Source organism: Mus pahari, chromosome 4 (genome assembly GCF_900095145.1).
Source record: "Mus pahari chromosome 4, PAHARI_EIJ_v1.1, whole genome shotgun sequence".
Taxonomy (NCBI): domain Eukaryota; kingdom Metazoa; phylum Chordata; class Mammalia; order Rodentia; family Muridae; genus Mus; species Mus pahari.
In genome coordinates this window covers 110,886,660-110,905,369 of record NC_034593.1, presented here as the reverse complement: position 1 = coordinate 110,905,369, position 18,710 = coordinate 110,886,660, and the positions used below count along the sequence as shown (strand labels likewise).

The 18,710-nt window shown below is 46.3% G+C and overlaps 1 protein-coding gene across 1 annotated transcript in view; it reads right to left on the bottom strand.

Annotated features, from left to right (window-relative positions):
• The window catches only part of Bcar3 (BCAR3 adaptor protein, NSP family member), a 112,090-nt gene that overhangs the window by 75,914 nt on the left and 17,466 nt on the right, over window positions 1-18,710 (bottom strand). The window contains exon 3 of the mRNA XM_021196204.2: window positions 467-506. Within this exon, the coding sequence (XP_021051863.1) occupies window positions 467-506 (40 nt within the window). The remainder of the gene's footprint in view (window positions 1-466; window positions 507-18,710) is intronic.

Here is an 18,710-nt window from a genome sequence, read left to right as displayed (position 1 = left end):
TGAAAACTAAGAGATCAAAAAAGAATTCACTCAGCAACAGAACAGAATGACCTCAGTTAGTAGCAAAAACAAAATGTGACTTGGATGCATGAAGCCCTCTGTTATCTGTTTACCCGGTGTGAATAGTCTATGTCAGCGCCGCAGTAATGAGTTTGATTATACGGTGCAGACTCCAGACCTCTTTGGAGGTATTACAGTGCGTAAGAACTTAACAAACAAGAACAAAAACAAACCCATGACTCCAAACTTTAAAACACATCTGGTCCACATGGGGGAAAGACCATAGACTTTAACAGGATCGATCATTCGAGACCTTTACCTTGCTTACCAAGGGCCTATGCAAGCCAAATTTCTACCCGCCATTGCAGGCGCTACAGCCAGCTCTCCACATGAGGCAGACTGCAGGCAGTGTTTGGGGAGTCAGTTATCCAGAGTCATCACCCCATGCTCCACCATGTTTTCTTACCTTCACGTAGTCCAGAGTTGGGTCCAGAAGATATGGATCCCTGAAGAGAGAAAAGAGGGATAAACAGGAGTCGGTTAGGGACAATGAACTCTGACACAGAGTGGAATGCAGTCGCATTGTTTCCCTCTGTTCATTCACCTTCTGAGCTGCCCCCCAATTCCCAGACAGTATACCCAAAGACAGGTAAGGGAGCCAGAATGAAGCCAGACTCTTCTCACGATGAGAGAGTGCTATCAGGAGCAGACGTGTCACACTTTCCAGCCAAAATCAGACCTTGGGAGGTTACGGTATTTTATATGTAGTGAATCTAAGCGCACACAAACATTTTTTAAAAACTGGCCTCAAGTTTGAAAGTAGGACTCTGAAGGAGCAAGGGTGAGAGAGGAGCATCATGGGATGCTCAAACACGCAGCTCTCTCCAGCGCTAGTGCTCACACAACCGCAGCAGGCTGTGCCATGCCCTAAGAAAACAGAATCCCTGGCAGTGCCCCAAGTCCTCGTGCACAGCTCTGTTTCTCAAGCACATCTTTTTCTTCTTATCACCAGTGCTTCCCCCTCCCACATGTGTAAACCTGAAGGATGCAGGTGAGCATCTTTTAGTGCCCTAGTATGTCTCTCGATCTAATGCACACTCTGTGTCTAACATCCTCCAAGGTTGACCAGATGCTCCGGAGTAGACAGTAAGGGTGGCATGGGGGAGGGTGACTTACTACAGAGAGAAAGAGGAGAAGGAAGGGGAGACATCAGACCTAGTGCTTCTGAGCTCATATAGTCTGAGTGTGACACAGTGTGAAAAGGACAGCTGTGTCACAGACTTAAACTTCAAAAGAGCAACACGGTCTGACAGATAGATCACTTTCAGAGGACAGAAAGGCTCTGAAGCCCGCAAGGCCAGTCTCTGAAGAGTAGGCAGGTTTCCTAGCACAGAGACAGACAGATTAGAAAGCAGGAAAACCTACTGACAGCTGCTGCCTGAGGACGGTGAGCTCATCCCAAGGCCTAGGCCATGAGTAACGTTAGCTCAGCCACCGTGTGGGGATACAAAGTGTTCCATCCCACAGATCAAGGACACGATGACCCCGTTGTGAAGTTGGATCCTACTCATAAGCGATCCTCACACTGCTGTGACGACTGTCCCTGACTTAGGGCTGCTCGGAGCACGCGGGCGCAAAGGGCATCACTTGGGGTTGTGGGCAGGCAGATGCAGGCTGGCGTTCTAGGTGCTGCAAGGGCAGGCAAATAGACATGAGACCTTTGTAGAGGGTCAAAGAGTCTCAGCGGGGCCTGCGCTTACAGTGACACAGGATGCTCCCATTGAAAAGGGTACGAACCCAAACCTCTCCAAGCCTACAGCAGAGGAACACAGTCCGCCAAGGTCCAGGGGGGCGGGGGTGGGGGGGTGGGGGGTAGGAGGTACTCTCTTGCAGACATCTTGAGTCTACCTGCTGTGATATCAGTATATCCTCCTGCAGGTCTCTATAAGGTCAGAGCTAGGCCCACTCAGGAAAGTGTCATGCTCTGGAGTGTGGTCATGTCATCAAGTCTTGGTTCCGTGAAAACACCCAGGAGTGACCAAAACTGTCAGCAACGTTTGGCTTGCAATCCCCCATTTAAGATCTTAAAACTTTGGTTTCATTCATTTGGAGCTCCCAAGCCCCGTGGCTCAACCCTGGGAGACAGAACCACTGCAGTGCTGATTTTTCCTCTTCTCTCCACTTCTATTTTATATACATTCTTAATTTTATTTCACACACACACACACACACACACACACACACACACCCCCTAAAGCATGCGTTAGACAAACAAACAAACAACATACTGGTGTGTACTGTCGAAATTGATGGCTTTCAAACTTTTTGATCTTGGTACTTGTTTCTGTCATATCTATTAATTATTGATATTAGAAATTAAAACTGAGAAACTTTAAAATATCTTTCAAATTGTGAAAGTCCATCCAGGACAGCCAGATCTATAGAAAGAGACAATGTTGAAAGAGAGAGTGAGAAAAAGAGAGAGACAGACAGACAGAGAGAAAGAGAGAGAAGAGAAGAAAAGAAAAAAGTCCATTACAGGACCAGTGAGATGGCTTAAAGGGTAAAGGAGCTTGCAGCAAAGGCCTAAAGACCTGGGTTCAATGCTAGGACCATACAAAAAAGGTGGAAGGAGAGAAATGACTCTCCAAATCTTTCTTCCGACCTGTGTATGTTCACTGTGGTGCATACACACATCACACGAGCACACACACACATGTGCAAACACATGCATATGCACACACACACACTTGTCACACATGCATGCACGCACACACACAAATGCACACACACACATACTTGTCACACATGCATGCACGCACACACACAAATGCACACACATACACACACACTTGTCACACATGCATGCACGCACACACACATGCACACTATATATGTTTGTTAACACGACCACTGGTCTCACTGGAGAACTTAAGTACCAGGGACTGTCAAGTTCATGGTGAAAGACATGAGTTTTCAAACCTCCTCATTTTCACTTGAAAGACGGATTTTCCTTTTTGGTTTTTTTGTTTGCTCCCTCTCCCCCCCGTCATCGGCGGTATCAAATATTTTCCTTGGTCGTTGTTCACTTTCAGGAAAATATCTGTCAAATACCAAGCCCATCATGTCATGATTTGTGATTCCAACTTTTTTCAAGCTGTGCTGTGGCAATAAAATGTTTTAGGCCACAGTCTATTTCGTAATTTTGCTTAGAATTGTGTCTGGTACCTCTGCCCTTCTTGCCCTTCTTTGGTGATGCTCTTACCATTGGAAGCAGCAGCATCTCTTTCTAGAAATGTACAGTGAAAACTCCCTTCACTCAGAGCCAGGTCTCAAGCTAAACCTCAGACTCTATTGGAAGGGGCTGTGCCACCTGCTTCCTGTCTTGTTTCAGTAAATATGAGAAGGAGATTTAATACAGTAAATACGAGCGGAGGCCTAGAGACTGGGCAATGGCCTTGCTGCTCGCCCCAGGTTTCCGGCACCCACATGGGGGTGGCTAAACCACCTGTGACTTTAGTTTCAGGAGATTTATAAAACCTTTTCTGGCTCCCAAAGACACCACACATATGTGGCATGCATTCACACACACATTCACACATATGCACACATACACACACACATTCACACACATCACACACCATCTTCACCACCCAGTGGAGCCTGCCCATGCCTCTCCGACCTGTTATGGAACATCATGGAAGAAAGTACAGATGACCAGGACCCAAGCCATCAGCAAACCCTGAATGGAGCCATGTGTAGCTTCATGGCCTTAGTAGAACATCTCTGAGCAGGAAGTTCCTACATGAAAGGTCTTCCGCATTTCTCATTCTGGATTAACAAGCTAGCATTTTAATCAGGCAATAAAATCACTAAACACCTTTAAAAACACAACCTTTACTTGCTATCACCATGCACAGTAAGGCTTGTAATCTAGGATAAAATTCACCTACGCAAGATTTACTGTATTTTGTTTATGAAAGTTTGCCTGTAGGTACGTGTGCGCACCATGTGCATGCAGTGTCTGTGGAGGCCAGTAGAGGGTGCTGGATCCTCTGGAACAGGGTTGCAGATGGTTGTGAGATGCCATGTAGGTGCTGGGAATTGAATCGTCTTCTAGAGGGGCAGCAAGTGCTAGTAACTACTGAGCCATGTCTCCAGTCCCTTAAATTCATCTAATTAGTGTAAAATTACTTTCTCTTTCTCCCTTTCCCCCTCTTTCTCCCTCTCCCTTACCCTCTCCCTCTCCACCACTTCTGTTTTTTTTGGTGCTGGGGACTGAGTTTGGGGCCTTGTGTTTGCTAGGCAAGTGCTCTACCAGAGAACTACCCCACAGCCCACTGACTTCCTCCTACCCCCTCGCTGTTGGATGTAGTTGCCACTATTTCCTATGACCATTTAAAGTTAAGTAAAATGGACAATGTGCTCAATAGCTGTGTATGGTCAATAGTTCCAGTCCTGCACATCCCAACTACAGATGGGTTCTGCCGCCCCCAAGTTCCACTGCAGTGAGTGTTGTTCTACCAAACACCTCCAAATGGAAGGACGTCCATCTCCCAAAGAGACTTCCTTTGTTCCCGGCCATGACTCACTGACTAACTTGGCATTGGAAATTTGAGGTGCAGTTACTTGTAGCGTCTCCCCAGACGCTCACGCGTCACAGGCCAGCAGCATGACAAGGATCCTGTGTATTCGTTTTTGGAAATCAACTTTTAAAATTATCTTCCCAGGGCCCTGAAATATTTTCATGTCTGTGAACTACTTTAGATGTGAAAACTAGCATAAGTCATTCGAACATTCTATAGCAGGGCCGGAACAGTTTAGTTTCAGTAGAGATCATGCGCAAGCCAGCCGGAGGGCCATTCCCTGCAAATGTCTGCAATAAAGGAAAGGCTTCAGATGTTCAGAGTTCAGGACTACTTAACAAGAGTTAGAACGAGGGGGGGGGGCTATCGTATGACTTGATGCCTTCAATGTGCTCCTCAAAGCTGCTCTTGACAAGTGGAAGATCTGCAGTAGAGACTGAAGAGAGACGCTCTTCAGGAGCCTTAATGTACAGAATCCCGAAGGCTACTCTTCAACAACTCAGGCTTCAAATAGAGGAGGTAAAGAAAAGGAAAATGCAAGCTGAGCCGTTTCCCCGTTTCCCCTGAGCTGAATGGAGGTTTGATTCCCTCTCCTCTCTGACATCCTCTGTGAGTGCTTCCTCTGATTTCCTTCACCCCAGGAAAACTCCTAATTCATCACAGTCCCTCTGGTGCTCCAATCGGTGTCCTGGAGGCAGATTTAAGAACCCCACATTACTCAAGGAACCCCTTCCTGAGACAGTCAGTTGTTACTCTCCTGAGGACTGGCTCAGCTTCTCCACCTGAGTCCTTCCCCCAGGAAGAGACCCTAGAGGATCCTGACCTTGGGTCCCTTGGGCCACGCCACTGGTGCATGGTATTCTAGGTGGCCACTCCACATTCCCCCTGCTGTATTAAAGAAGCGTTCCAACTGAGGCTGGGCTGAAGGAAAGCACGGGCCACCCAACACCACCTGGGTGACCACATTTCTTTGAGGACACGGCAGCTGGCACTGGCTCAGGAGCCACAGGGGCACAGCACCTGGTAGAGGAAAGCACCCCTTTTCCCAGGAGGATTGGAGATTTGGGATGCTGTGACTATCAACACAAATGGTGGGAGAAAAGAATGTTTCAGCGTCAAGTAGGGAAAGAAAGGAATTTTATAGCCAGATACTGTAGGAAGGGCAGATTCTAGAGAACAGTAAAGTTCCATCTAAAAAGAGAGAGCTACAATCACAGCCCATGGCTGTATTTCCCTGTGCGATATGCCAACTAGCTGAGCTGGTCTGAGAACGCAATTGTTAAACTCTATGTGGATTTTATCAAGGGAACCCAGACAGCAGAATATCCACTATGACAAAACAACTCACGGGAAACCAGTACAGTAGTTAAGTTTCAAACTTAACCAACAGCATCCTGTTAAAACCAAAGCAAGCCCTGATTACCTAGAGCCTGATGAAGCGCTCCAGCCCAGGCGTCAATGGGGACATGAAGCAAACCCAGCAGGGCTAGTTCATGGGACAGACAGCCATGCTAAGGGTTCCATGCGCACACCCGCTGTGAGAACCTGGGCCTAGTTTGCCATGTGAACAAGTCCACGTCTCAGTTTTGTCATCTGTAATATGGAAATAATAATAATAGTCCCTAGATCGTAAGAGTCGTGAAGAGCAAATAAGGATAAAGTTAATTTATCAAAGTATTTTAAACAGCACCTGACTCATGAAGTCATATACAGTGTGGCCAGAAACATTAACTAGGACCCCTGTCTTCCCCACAAATAGTTTAAGTGAAGGATAAAAGCATAACCAAATAAAATTGAATGGATACAATCTTAACTTCTAATTTTAAAAACCATACTCACATAAATAGGTGGTAGAAAAGATGGAAACTTTGTCACCATCAGGTTCAGACATTCATATTTTGATCATGAGATAAAGAGATGAGACTGGTTATTAAGGATCGGGAGGGATCCTAGGCTATGTTGATAGGTTAAACACCAGACAGAAGGGAGGTAGGGGCCGCTTGTCAGAACACGTCTGAAATATTCACTAATACTCTGGAGGTGATAAGACAGTGATAGCTGGAATGCTGGCCCATTGAGGCCAGCCAGAAAAGCCAGCCCTCGGGAAAGGAGAAGGCCTGACCAATGAGAGATTTAGCCTGTCAAGAAGGGGCTTGAAGAGAAAGAGGGCAAGATAGTGTCCCTCATAGCTCAAGGTCTCCACGCAAGGAAGAGCAAATATCCTGTTTAAATAAGGATGGACCCGTAGGAAGGCGTCAGCCCCCCTTAAGGAAGGGCTTTTCAATCATCAAGACCATCTTAAGACGGGTGCGGGGTAGGGGAGAAACACCTTCCTGAGACACATGAGGGAAGGGCGGTGGTCACTTGTCAGAGCTGAGGGCGGGGCAGTTCTCCTCCAGGCAGAAAAGCAAGGGCACAAGGCTGGGGACTGTCTTGTTATAAAACAAAGCATTTATCTTGTGCTGAAATATATCAAGGGATTCCAGCATGACGATTCACACCTTGACTTCAGCATTCCGGGAGGCAGAGGCACACAGATCTGAGGATTTGAAGCTAACCTCATCTACACGGAGCAGCAGTGAGACCATGTTGGAAGGAAGGAAGGAAGGAAGGAAGGAAGGAAGGAAGGAAGGAAGGAAGGAAGAAGCTGTAATATTTAAGCATGATCCTGTGAAGTTGTGAAGCAAGCCTTCCACAACTTAGAGATATTAGAGAGCACCAGATAGGAGGAGGAGGGGGAGGAGCAGAAGGAGGAGGAGGAGGAGGAAGAGGAGGAGGAGCAGAAGGAAGAAGAAGAGCAGGAGGAGGAGGAGGAGGAGCAGAAGAAGGAAGAAGAAGAGCAGAAGGAGGAGGAGGAGGAGGAGGGGGCTTTGCTTGAAACTCTAACTGATAATACTATCAAATGGCATCTATCAGAGTGCCTGTGTATAACCCCCACTCCAAAAACAGTGGCTGCAAGAGTCAGTTGTGCAGCTGACTGGACAGTGGAGGCCAAGAGAGGCGAGTGCATCAGGCTTGTGTGACACCCTGGCTTGCCTTCCTGATTCTCCTACAAAAGGTGAGGCCAAGAGAAGACGTCTGGCATTTAGGAAATCAGAGCAAATCCTCCAAGCCCTTGTCCTCCTGGCTCTGAGTTGGCACTTGGAAGACAGCAGCACAGGTCACGCAGGCCCACGCTTCTCGGCGTGGAAGAACTGGAAGGCATTGGGAGTAAGATGGAAAGGAAAGCCCGGCTCGTTGCTTGGAGGATCTTCCAGAGGGGGTGGGGTCTGGCAGTCTGTTGGATTCCTCTGCTTTCCTCCTCTGAAAGGTCTTGAGAGCAAAGAGAGAATACAACCAAAGTCCCCCTTGGCCACGTCCTCAAATGAACCCAGCAAGGCCTTATTCTGTACTGGGAGGTGAGCCCAGCAGCTCAAACATCAATCAGTTAAGCATCAAGTTGCCTAACTAGTCTCCTAGCTGGGCATAGTTGGGATAACTAGTCTCCTAGCTGGGCATAGATGGGATAAAAGGACAGAGACAGAAAACCAAGCTTGTTAGGGCTGGGACTATAGCTCAGTGCCAATATGTATGGGACACTGGGCTCAAACCCTCACCCCCATGAGAGCCCACCAACACCCCAAAGCAAGTGAAGACAACTTTTAAAGATTCCTATTTACACAGAGAAGGCTGTGTCTATTCCTTTCTCAGCCAGCCACTTGCACTCAGCTCACCAGAAAGGAACGAATATTCTCCTGCACAAATGCCCTCCCGGGTGGGCCATAGAGCATGGCAGTTGGCCTTAAAGACCTGCCTCTAACTTGAAATAGAATCTCCCGAGTATTCACGTAAGACTGTAGCAAGAAGTCTCAGATCACAGATTTGTATTCTCCAAGAGAGATCACTAAAAAACAAACAGAGGGTCCCGGCAATATAAACGAAGGGGACAGGGATTAAAAACAATATTTTTGGCTTGTGCTGATCATGTGCTCTGTGGCATCTCTAATTACAAACGGGGAGTCTGGCAGGCACTGCAGTCCCTCCTGGTGGGTGGGCAGGCTGGCACACCAAGAAGGTCAGCAGGGAAGGCAGCAGGGTGAAACCAGACCCTGGTGTTATTTTATTTTTAAGTTGATTAAATCACAGATAACACCACTGCCCACTTCTAAGTCATTTAAGAAACATCTCACCTTTAAAAGTTTCAGCTTCAGGAATGTCTGAGTCACGGAAATGATACACTTACAGTTTACTTTCTCATTAGAAGCAGATTGATCATTTCCTTCCCCTTAAAAGGACACTTGATCTGAGCGTTCAATATTTTGAGTTGCACCTCTTAAGGAGTATTTCACTGAAAGAGACCTCCTCTCTTTTCTTGAGTGGCTAGAATACAAATAGAGATGTTCTCTGTCTAAGTCACAGAATGTCTGTTTTGAATGAGGGTCTCACTATGTACCCTTGGCTGTCCTGGAACAACTTGCTACATAGACCAGTCTTGCCTTGAACTCACTGAGATCTGCCCTTTTAAAGATTGAGTTTTTTAAAATAATAATAATGATGATGATGATGATGATAATGCATAATTAGTTGCTAACGTGTCGCCAAACAGGTATCTTTTGAGATGCAACAACAAAATGAATCACCTCTATTAGGATAACTATTGTATATGAGAGAAGAACGTGGGTAATCAGACCGTTCCAGACTGAGCTAACTCCATGTGTACCCAAAATCTGCAGAGCTGGCCCTGCATTCTGCGCGAGGCACGCAGTGCTCAGCCATTCGCTATATATATATCCACGTGGCTACGTCATTAGCCCCTGCACATGGCCAGTCCCCAAAAGGAACGTCATGCCTGTCTCATGCTCAGCATCTCCCACACTTCACTGAACTCACCCCACACACACGTCCTTGAGCGTCTTCCTACCGTGTGCCACACACAAAGGAACGCTCACAAAATCCTTGCTTTCAGGGAGGTCACTGGCAAACGGGGAGGACAGAGCGAGAGGGGCCTGGCTCGGCTTCAGTAGGTGAAAGTGTGGGGGGCAGGGGAAGCCCTGCTGAGCCTGGCAATAGCACACAGGCTGGCTGTATTTGAGGCCTGAGCAGTTTGGTGAAGAAGTCACAGGGTGATGAGAAATGTTCTAGGCAAAAGGACATGTGGGGAGCTGCAAGCTGTTTAAGAGTTAGCATGCCTTCCATCTTGGCCACCAGCACCTCCTCATCTTGTTGGGCTTCAGCGGTGGCCTCCCTTCCCCACCCTTCACCCCATGCTCTGCAACCTTCTCACCACACAGTAGCAGAGATCCTTCCCCACTCAGCATCCTGGGACCTCACAGGGAAACCCTGCATCGTACCCATGGCCTAAGAACATGTTTGTAACAATGCCAGGAAGCTCAACAATCTCACCCCTAAAGACACCCGCCCCTCCCACCGGGAGTCCAGCCCTAAAGTGAGTCAATCAAGCACAGATCTGGGTACTCCTGGGAAGGGATTTTTGAGGACAGAATGAAGGTCCCAATTTGGTTTACTTTAAAATATAGTCATGAGCAAGATGAGGCTTGAGAACGGGCCTAAGGGAGGGATCCTGTGGCTGAAGTGACACTGAGTGGCATTATGTGAGATTAAGACAGAGCTTAGACGGCCCACTCAATTACCACATAAAGCAGGTATTACTCTTTTCAGTTCTACACACATAGAACTAAAAGCAAGGTCTTAAATACTTGTGTATCCACCTTCATAGGAGCATCACTTACAAAGCCCAAAATGTAGACACGCCCCTACGTACCAACGAGTGACAAGGCCAGCAAAGCATGGCACACACGTCCAGTGGAATACCATTTAGTCTTTAAGAAGGCATTTCTGACATATGCTACAGCATGGCTAAACCTTGAGCACATCATGCTGTGTGAAATAAGTCAGTAACAGGAGGTCAAGTCCTGTCTGATTGTACTTACACGAGGCACCAAGGGTAGGCAAATTCAGAGAGACAGCGAGTAGAACCATGCTATCATTCTGACGGGGAAGAGAGAAGGGAGAGGCTAAGAGTACACAGCATCTATACTGTAAGTTGAAGAGAATCCTGAAAAATGGCTGCATAACAGCGCAGAAGCACTTACTGACGTACTTAGCCATGGCTAAGAATTAAATTAGCCACAGAAAGACATGTACTACATCTGACCTCATGTAGAATCAAAAAAGGGCACTGTGTGCGGAGAACAGAGGCTGGGCGAGTAGGCTGGAGCAGAGGATGCGGACAGGGTGAAGAGTATGCGCTAAATCACCCATGAGAACAGCAGCAAGATCCAGTGAGGGAAGTGCAGATAACTAGCCTGCTCTGAATCTCAGACAGCTCAGACTGTCTCAGACATCCTTAGACTCCCACTGTAAGGTAATGGAGAGATAACAACATGTAATGTGGTTTGTGTGTGTGTGGTGTATGCATGTGTATGCATGTGTGATGGCTTATGTATTCTTGGCCCAGGGAGTGGCACTATTAGAAGGTGTGGCCCTGTTGGAGGTGTGACCTTGTGAGAGTAGATGTGCCACTGTGGGGATGGGCTTTAAGACCTTCACCCTAGCTGCCTGGAAACCAGTATTCTGCTAGCAGCCTTCAGATGAAGATGGAGAACTCCCAGCTCCTCCTGCGCATGCTGCCATGTTCCTGCCTTCATCATAATGGACTAAACTTCTGAACCTGTAAGCCAGCCTCACTTAAATGTTGTTCTTTACAAGAGTTGCCTTGGTCATGGTATCTGTTCACAGCAGCAAAACCCTAACTAAGGCAGCATGTGTGTGTGCAGGTGTGTATCCCTGTGGAAGCTACTGGTATCTTTATTGTGATACACCTTATTCCCCTAGCACCGGCTTCACTGACCTTAAACTCTCCATTTTCACTTGGCTGCCTGGCATTTGAGCTCCCATAATCCACCTGTGTTTGCCTCCCAATGCTGCAGTTCCATGGACCACTGCCATACCTGGCTTTTCTTACACGGATGCTAAGGACTCAAACTTAGATTGGAGAGCTTGCAGAGCAAGCATCTTAGCCACAGAGCCATCTTCCCAGCCCGGAATGAATCAATCTGATTCAATCATTGTACAATGTATGTATATACACACACACACACACATATATGTATAAAATCACATTATCCAATTAACATATACAGTTCTTAAGGGTTTTTTGGTTTGTTTGTTTGTTTGTTTTGTTTTTGTTTTTCGTGACAGGGTTTCTCTGTGTAGCCCCGGCTGTCCTGGAACTCACTCTGTAGACCAGGCTGGCCTTGAACTCAGAAATCCGTCTGCCTCTGCCTCCCGAGTGCTGGGATTAAAGGCATGCGCCACCACACCCGGTAGTTCTTAAGTTTTTAATGTTAGTTAAAACCAATGTAATATTATACTAAAAGTGGTGGACTTGTTTGCAGCATGCATTATTTTCACATAGTTTTTATAAATAAAAACTCCTAAAATACAGGTCAATAATGATATAAATGTCAAGAGGAAAGTGACCAGTGTTGGTACTCGAAGGCTCAGGACAAGCACAATCATTGCTTCCTGCTGTTCCGTGATGTAATCTAAAGGTGTTTAAAAGTAGCCTCCTACATGAACGGGGTGGAACTCATTTATTTACCTACTTACTTGCGTCCTTTGCGTTTTTTTGAGGCAGGGTCTCACTATGTGGCTCTGGCTGAGCTGGAACTCCCAGATCCTCCTGTCTTTCCCTCTCAAGCCCCGTGCCACATGCCCAGCCTTAGAATATCTTTAAAAAATGCAAAATAAGCAATAACAAAATTCCACATTTTTCAGGTCACGAATAATAGAGAATTCTAGAATACGAATAAGAGGCAGATATAAACACACTATACTATAAAACACAGAGACTGCAACAAAGTTGAACTCACAATTACAAGGCACATTTCAGAATATGTGATACGGTACAAGAAGGACCCAGTTATCATGGTGTTTAGAAAGAAGTATGTGCCCTAAAGTGCCTGTTTTTGGAACGACAGACTGGGAATTAGTTAGTGGTTTGGTTTAAGTCCATGCAACAGGATAAATACAAAATAGAACAAAGGAGATAAAGATTGAGCAGAAACTAAACAGTAAACAATGATCCTATGAAGTGACAGCAAGCAAGCCTGGCTCCTCCTAGAGATGCTGGGGCAGACCCCTGACAGAGAAAGTGGGAGTGGGGGCGGCAGGGGACACTGCAGGAATGAGATGGAGTATAATATAAGCACAGTGTAGATGCTTAGGAACACCAAGCAGATGTGCAGGGGGCAAAACAGAGTGCTAACACAGACTCAGAGAAGGAAGGGAACACTCCACTCCCACAACCACCTAAAACCCAGAATTAGTGGCTCAATGCCCCCAGCAAGATTTCTCTAGACTAGACAGCTTTTACTACACAGCCAGTTCTGCCAAACTGAATGATTTCTTCTTTGACAAAGAAGGGACATGACAAAGAAGATGCTATGAATTTGATAACAAAAGCAAAGCCATTAAAAGGAAAAAAATGTTAAATTTCACACATTGTACAGAAAAAAAAAATCTAAGCAAAAAATTGATAGACCAAAGCCACAAGTGAATGAAAAGATACAATCAAGTTAGATGTGTTTCAGGGATATTGTCAATTTAATAAGAGAGGATATATTGATAAAACTTACCACATTCATGTATTGAATAATTTGGGGCATTCAATTGATTGGGAATATACTTTTAAAAACCATCTATGCATGAGGTAAAATGTTTAAACTAGAAATATCTGATGGAAGGTCTCCATGGAAAAGCATCAGCCTTACTTATAAAGTATGGGAAGCATTAATCAATCATCCCATCAACCAATCAGAAACAAGGAAAAGACACTCCCAGTTCCTGCTTCTGTATGCCGCTGTCCTGCGGGTATTCAATAAGCAAAAGAAATAATGGTACAAGACCTGGCAAAGGGCAACTCAAACGTCACAATTCACAAAAGATGTTAGGATATGAATGGGAAATGTCCCCCACGGGCTCATGATTTGAATCCTGGGAGGCCGTGGAACCTTGAGGTGGTGGGACCTGGCTGGCAGACCTAAGTAAGTATGGAGAGGCAAGCCTTTGAAGGTCATACCTCCTAGGCCCCTGATCCAGCATGGTGTGAAAACAGAAGAGCCACAAGCTCTCACTGTTCTGAGTGCTAGGTCATGCGTCCCCCACCCTGGGGGACTGACCTCATGTGAAGCCATGAGACTTTTCCTCTTTAAGGTATCGGTCAAATACTTGGTGACAATTACAAGAGAAGTGCTGTATTACTGTCTGCACAGAACCCAAAGGAAATCTACAAAGATCTTGGAAGTAGGGCAAAGGTCTACATGTTAAGGCCCTACATGAAATCTTAGAATTAGAACTTCCTGAGGGCAGGAACCAGAAGGTTTATAAACCCAAGATAGAGTCCTTGCTTTGTGGGTGGTTTATTGATTACAAAAATGAACACATTCCTAGAACACTGGGTTAGATTGTAATACAAGAAGACTTAAGTGTAGCCAGTAGGCTGAGTCTATTTACCTAAACTCATGGACCCAAAAGGAGCAATCCTTCAGACCTGGGGTCTACTAGGTACTTTCCAAACCAACCCCTGCACCAGGTATGTCACAAAAATCAAGGAAATGGCCCAACAGCTAAGAATCAAGCCTGTTTTCCACTGGCTACCTGCTGACTTCTACACCTTAGATTATTAAATTCTCTTGTTCTCCACCATGATGCTCCACTGACCTCTCAGAATCTTGCCTGGGAAGAAGGGGGTGGGAGAAAGCAAGAGACGGCAACAGACTCTAAACCTACTAGTCTACCTTCCACTATAATAGAATTGTACATTGCATGTAACTAACTATACAGCATACTTCATTATAGCACTCAATTAGATGAGATTAATCTATAGACAAGTCCATCTTGTTCTTTCCTATTTCATTAGATGCTATCTGAGATCCCGAGTTCCTGTTCGTCCTGCAGGCCTTATCTCTTCACAACACCAATAAATCCAAATTCTCTGAACCTATTTCTCCTTCTCCTTCTCTTTCTCCCTCTCCCTCCTCCTCCTCCTCCTCCTCCTACTCTTCCTCCTCCTCCTCCTCCCCCTCCTTCTCCTCCTCCACTTCTTCTTCTTCTTTTAAAATGTATTTACTTTACATCCTGACCACAGCTTCCTCTCCCTCCTTTCCTTCCAGGTCTTCCCTACCCCCATCTACTCCTCTTTCCTTTCTTTTCAGAAAAGGGGAGACCTGCCATGGATATCAACCGGCCTTGGCATATCAAGCTGCAGTAGGACTAGGTGCACCCTCTCCTATTGAGGCTAGAAGAGGAAGCTCAGAGGTGGAAAGTGTCCCAAAGGCAGGCAACAGAGTCAGAGACAATCCTGCTCGCCCTATCAGGAATCCCACATGAAGACCAAGCCACACAACTGTTACATATGTGTAGGGTTTAGGTCAGCTCCATGTACGCTCCCTGTTTGATGGTTCCGTCTCTGGGAGCCCCTATGGGCCCAAGTAAGTTGATTCTGTAGTTTTTCTTGTGGTGTCCTTGACCCCTCTGGTTCCTACAATCCTTCCTGCCCCTCTTCCGTAGGATTCCCCAAGCTCCACCTAACGCTTGGCTGCGGGTCTCTGCATCTGTTTCCATCAGCTGCTGGGTGAAGCCTCTGATGACAGTTATACGAGGCTCCTGTCTGCAAGCACAACAGAGTAGGTGTCCCCAACTTTTATAAGTGTTTTTTTTTCCCTTCGCTCTGTCACAACTACAACTCAAAGAATCTGCGACTCCCAGTTCACTTTTCTTGTGAAGTATGATGTTTTTCATCTTTTTAATGTATTTATTTTATGTGTATGAGTGTTTGCTTCACGTATGTATGTGCACCACAAGCAAGCTTGATGCCCACAGAGGTTATAAGTGGGCATCAGATCTCCTGGAACAGGAGTTACAAATGACAAATGACATCATGTGGGTGCTGGGAATCAAACCTGTGTCCTCTAGAAGAGCAGCGAGAGCTATTAACCATTGAGCCATCCTGCCAGCCCCAAATTGTGAAGTTTTAAGAGTAATTTAATGTACCCTGTGTGCCCTGTGTCTCTTACTAGACCGTGAACACACTGAGCACAGGCTCCACACTCTCCACACCTTTGCATCTCTAGGGCAAGACTGCTCAATAGATGTTGGTTTGTTTGTAGGAGTGTGTATGTGTGTGTCCAGCACTGTGCAGAAGGCCTCCACCCTAATCCTTCTCTTTCACCACACACAGTGGGTTCACCAAGGGAAAGAGAACATCAAATGAAAGTGTCCATGGACTGAGGAGCATTCCCTTTAAGATCACTGAGCCACGGGCCTGGGGCTGGGGTGTGACGGCCTCAGACAGCTCCCTCAGCCACAGAATATCCATTCCAAGTCCAGAGACTTGCCTCCTCCCCACACCACAGGCCAGATGCTCCTGAAGTGATGCTGACAGGATGCTCCTACTGAACTCCAGGATCTGTGGGCATGTTTAAAATGCCAGGGAGGCCGGGGAGGACATTAACTGGGGCGATAACCAAAAAGACGAGAGTTTACCATGGGATAATTTCCATCTGTTGACTGAGAACATAAGGAGAAACAAGTGTTTCATGGAGGGCAGGTGCTGCCTGTGGTGATGTGCACTTGTGATCCCAGCATTTGGGAGGCTGGGAGCGGAGGCTCATGAGTTCAAGGCCAACTTGGGACTATATAGCAGCTCTCTCAACAAAAGAACAAATCTAGTCCTGACCTGGTGAGGGAGGTAATGACAACTTGGAGGAAATATTAGCTGCGTCCAGACTAACAAGGTTTTTTTTTTTGTTTTTTTTTTTTTTTTTTCCTATTCTATTCTTCTGATACTGAGATTAATTATACTGAGAAATAATAATGGTACCAGGAAATATTATCTGAATCAGCCGTTGCAAACTTCAAAACGGATGCAGCTGTCGGCACAAGGACTGCTATACAGAGATATCTTTGTCACATCAGTTTGCAAAAACAAATGAGAAGGGACTGGCTCTTCTCTATCTCACCGTGCTTACTCATGGTACTGCTGTGTAACACCAGCTGTTGACGGGATTCAAGTGAGGACACTGTAATATTCTCATCGTGTTAACACATAACACCAGAATTACCTTGTAACCAATACCAAAGGACATAAGGTCCTTAAAGATTAAATCAGCAGGTCTCTACAGCAGCACAGCCTGAGGACCCAGGTGAGGGAATCACCTTGCATTTCTGAAGTCAGAGTTGAAGCCATCCACCATCTGTTATTTGGGCAGCCCTGTGTGACAACCTCACTTGGTCTGAATATCGAGCTTCAGTTTGCCCCTAAAATCACAGTAATGTTCTTTGACAACCGTAACATGCCAGTGACTCATTCTGAGGCCACAGTGACCCAACTCCTAGGATATTTTTCAGGGCAAGCAGTTAATCTGAACCCCATAGTTTTACTTTGTAGTTAATGTTTTTGGACTTCCAGTGTAAGTCTTTGTCTTTCCCTAAAAAGTTTTTGCTAATTAAATTTGGTGTGGTATTTCAGAATATGAACATGTTTTTTTTGTGTGTGTGTGTATGTGTGTCTCATATCTGTCATCGGACATCCTTCTCAGGCCTCCAAAATTTGCGCCAGGCACCCAGGTGACTGCTAGGCCAATGCTGTTGCCTAAATGACTTTTTTTTTAAATTGATGGAAATGGGGCTGAGTACATAGGCCTCACACACAGTCATGGAGCCTGAGTCTCTCCCCGTAAGGAGGGCACCAGTGGCTGGCATATGACTGCAGGCCTTCTCAGTATACCCAGACACTTTCGTCCCAGCAAGCATAAAGCAATCCTGCTGACTTTATTAAAAGGAAGTCCCCTGAGACATATGTGCCTCTCCAACTTGTCACACCCCAAACATGAAGTCTTCGTCCTTACAGTCTAGGCACCACCATCTCCCCCAAGGAAAATCTCCCGACAAAGCTAGGGATTCTCCCTCCTTTCCCTTCTCTCTTCCCCTCTCAGTTACTGGTCCCCGCCCAGCTGCCCAGGCCACATCTGCAGTGTGCCTCCTCCTCCCCCCAGCTTGTGAAAACCTCAGCAGCTTGCATGCTAACGTTAACTCCCTCCCTTCTTTATAAGACAATAGTAGTAGTAGTAGTAAAAACTATCCATTGGTTCTTTCCTGCAACTTTTTTTAAAGATTTATTTATTTATTAATATATGTATCAGATCTCATTACAGATGGTTGTGAGCCACTATGTGGTTGCTGGGATTTGAACTAGGGTCCTTCGGAAGAGCAGTCAATATTCTTAACCACTGAGCCATCTCTCCAGCCCCCCAATATTCTCTGCAGTGACAGGGCTCCTGTGGTGGCTTCAGCTCCTATTCTGTCCCCTTGATCCCAGTGACCTTTTATTATTCTGGCCTCATGGATTCCAGACCAGCAACTCTGCCTTTACACTTCCCACCCACCCCCTTTCCAATCAGAGAAGTTATTTCCTGTACCCACCCTGCCAACTATTTGGTTTCTCCCTGGCCTCCCTCTCTGGGCTCTAATTGTTCCAAACGTCACTTCTGAAAGCTCCTTTGTTGGCATGGCCTTTGTCACAGCCCCACTAGCTTCGCATTCCATTTCTTTCCAACCGGTGACACCTCTGCTATGGTCCTTGGTCACATGGCCTGACCTTTACGGGGATCCTGGTTCAAGGTTGGGGTGCCACAGCACAAGTGGTAGCATAGAAGAGGCAGGCCCGTAGGCAAAGGCTATCTATTAGATACTATCTCCACACCATGCTTTGGTATGTTTGTGGGATACCTGGACAGATGTTAGGGTCAGAGGTCGGAAGGATGAATTGAGTGACACAAAGAGCTTCTGGTCGGTAGGAAGCTAGGTCAGCAAGCAAAGATGGCAAGAACAGCACTGGGAAAGTCAGATGGCTCAAGAGCAGTGTCCTTGCTCTATGACCTGTGAACTCCTTGAGACAAAGACTTGGCCGCTCTACAGACCTCCAGCCCCTGGCCAACACCTGGCATTTGATGGTGGGGTTTAATAGGCTATGAATGAAAACAGGGACTCTGGTTGTCTGGTTCAACTCTAACTCTCTCTCTCTCTCTCTCTCTCTCTCTCTCTCTCTCTCTCTCTCTCTCT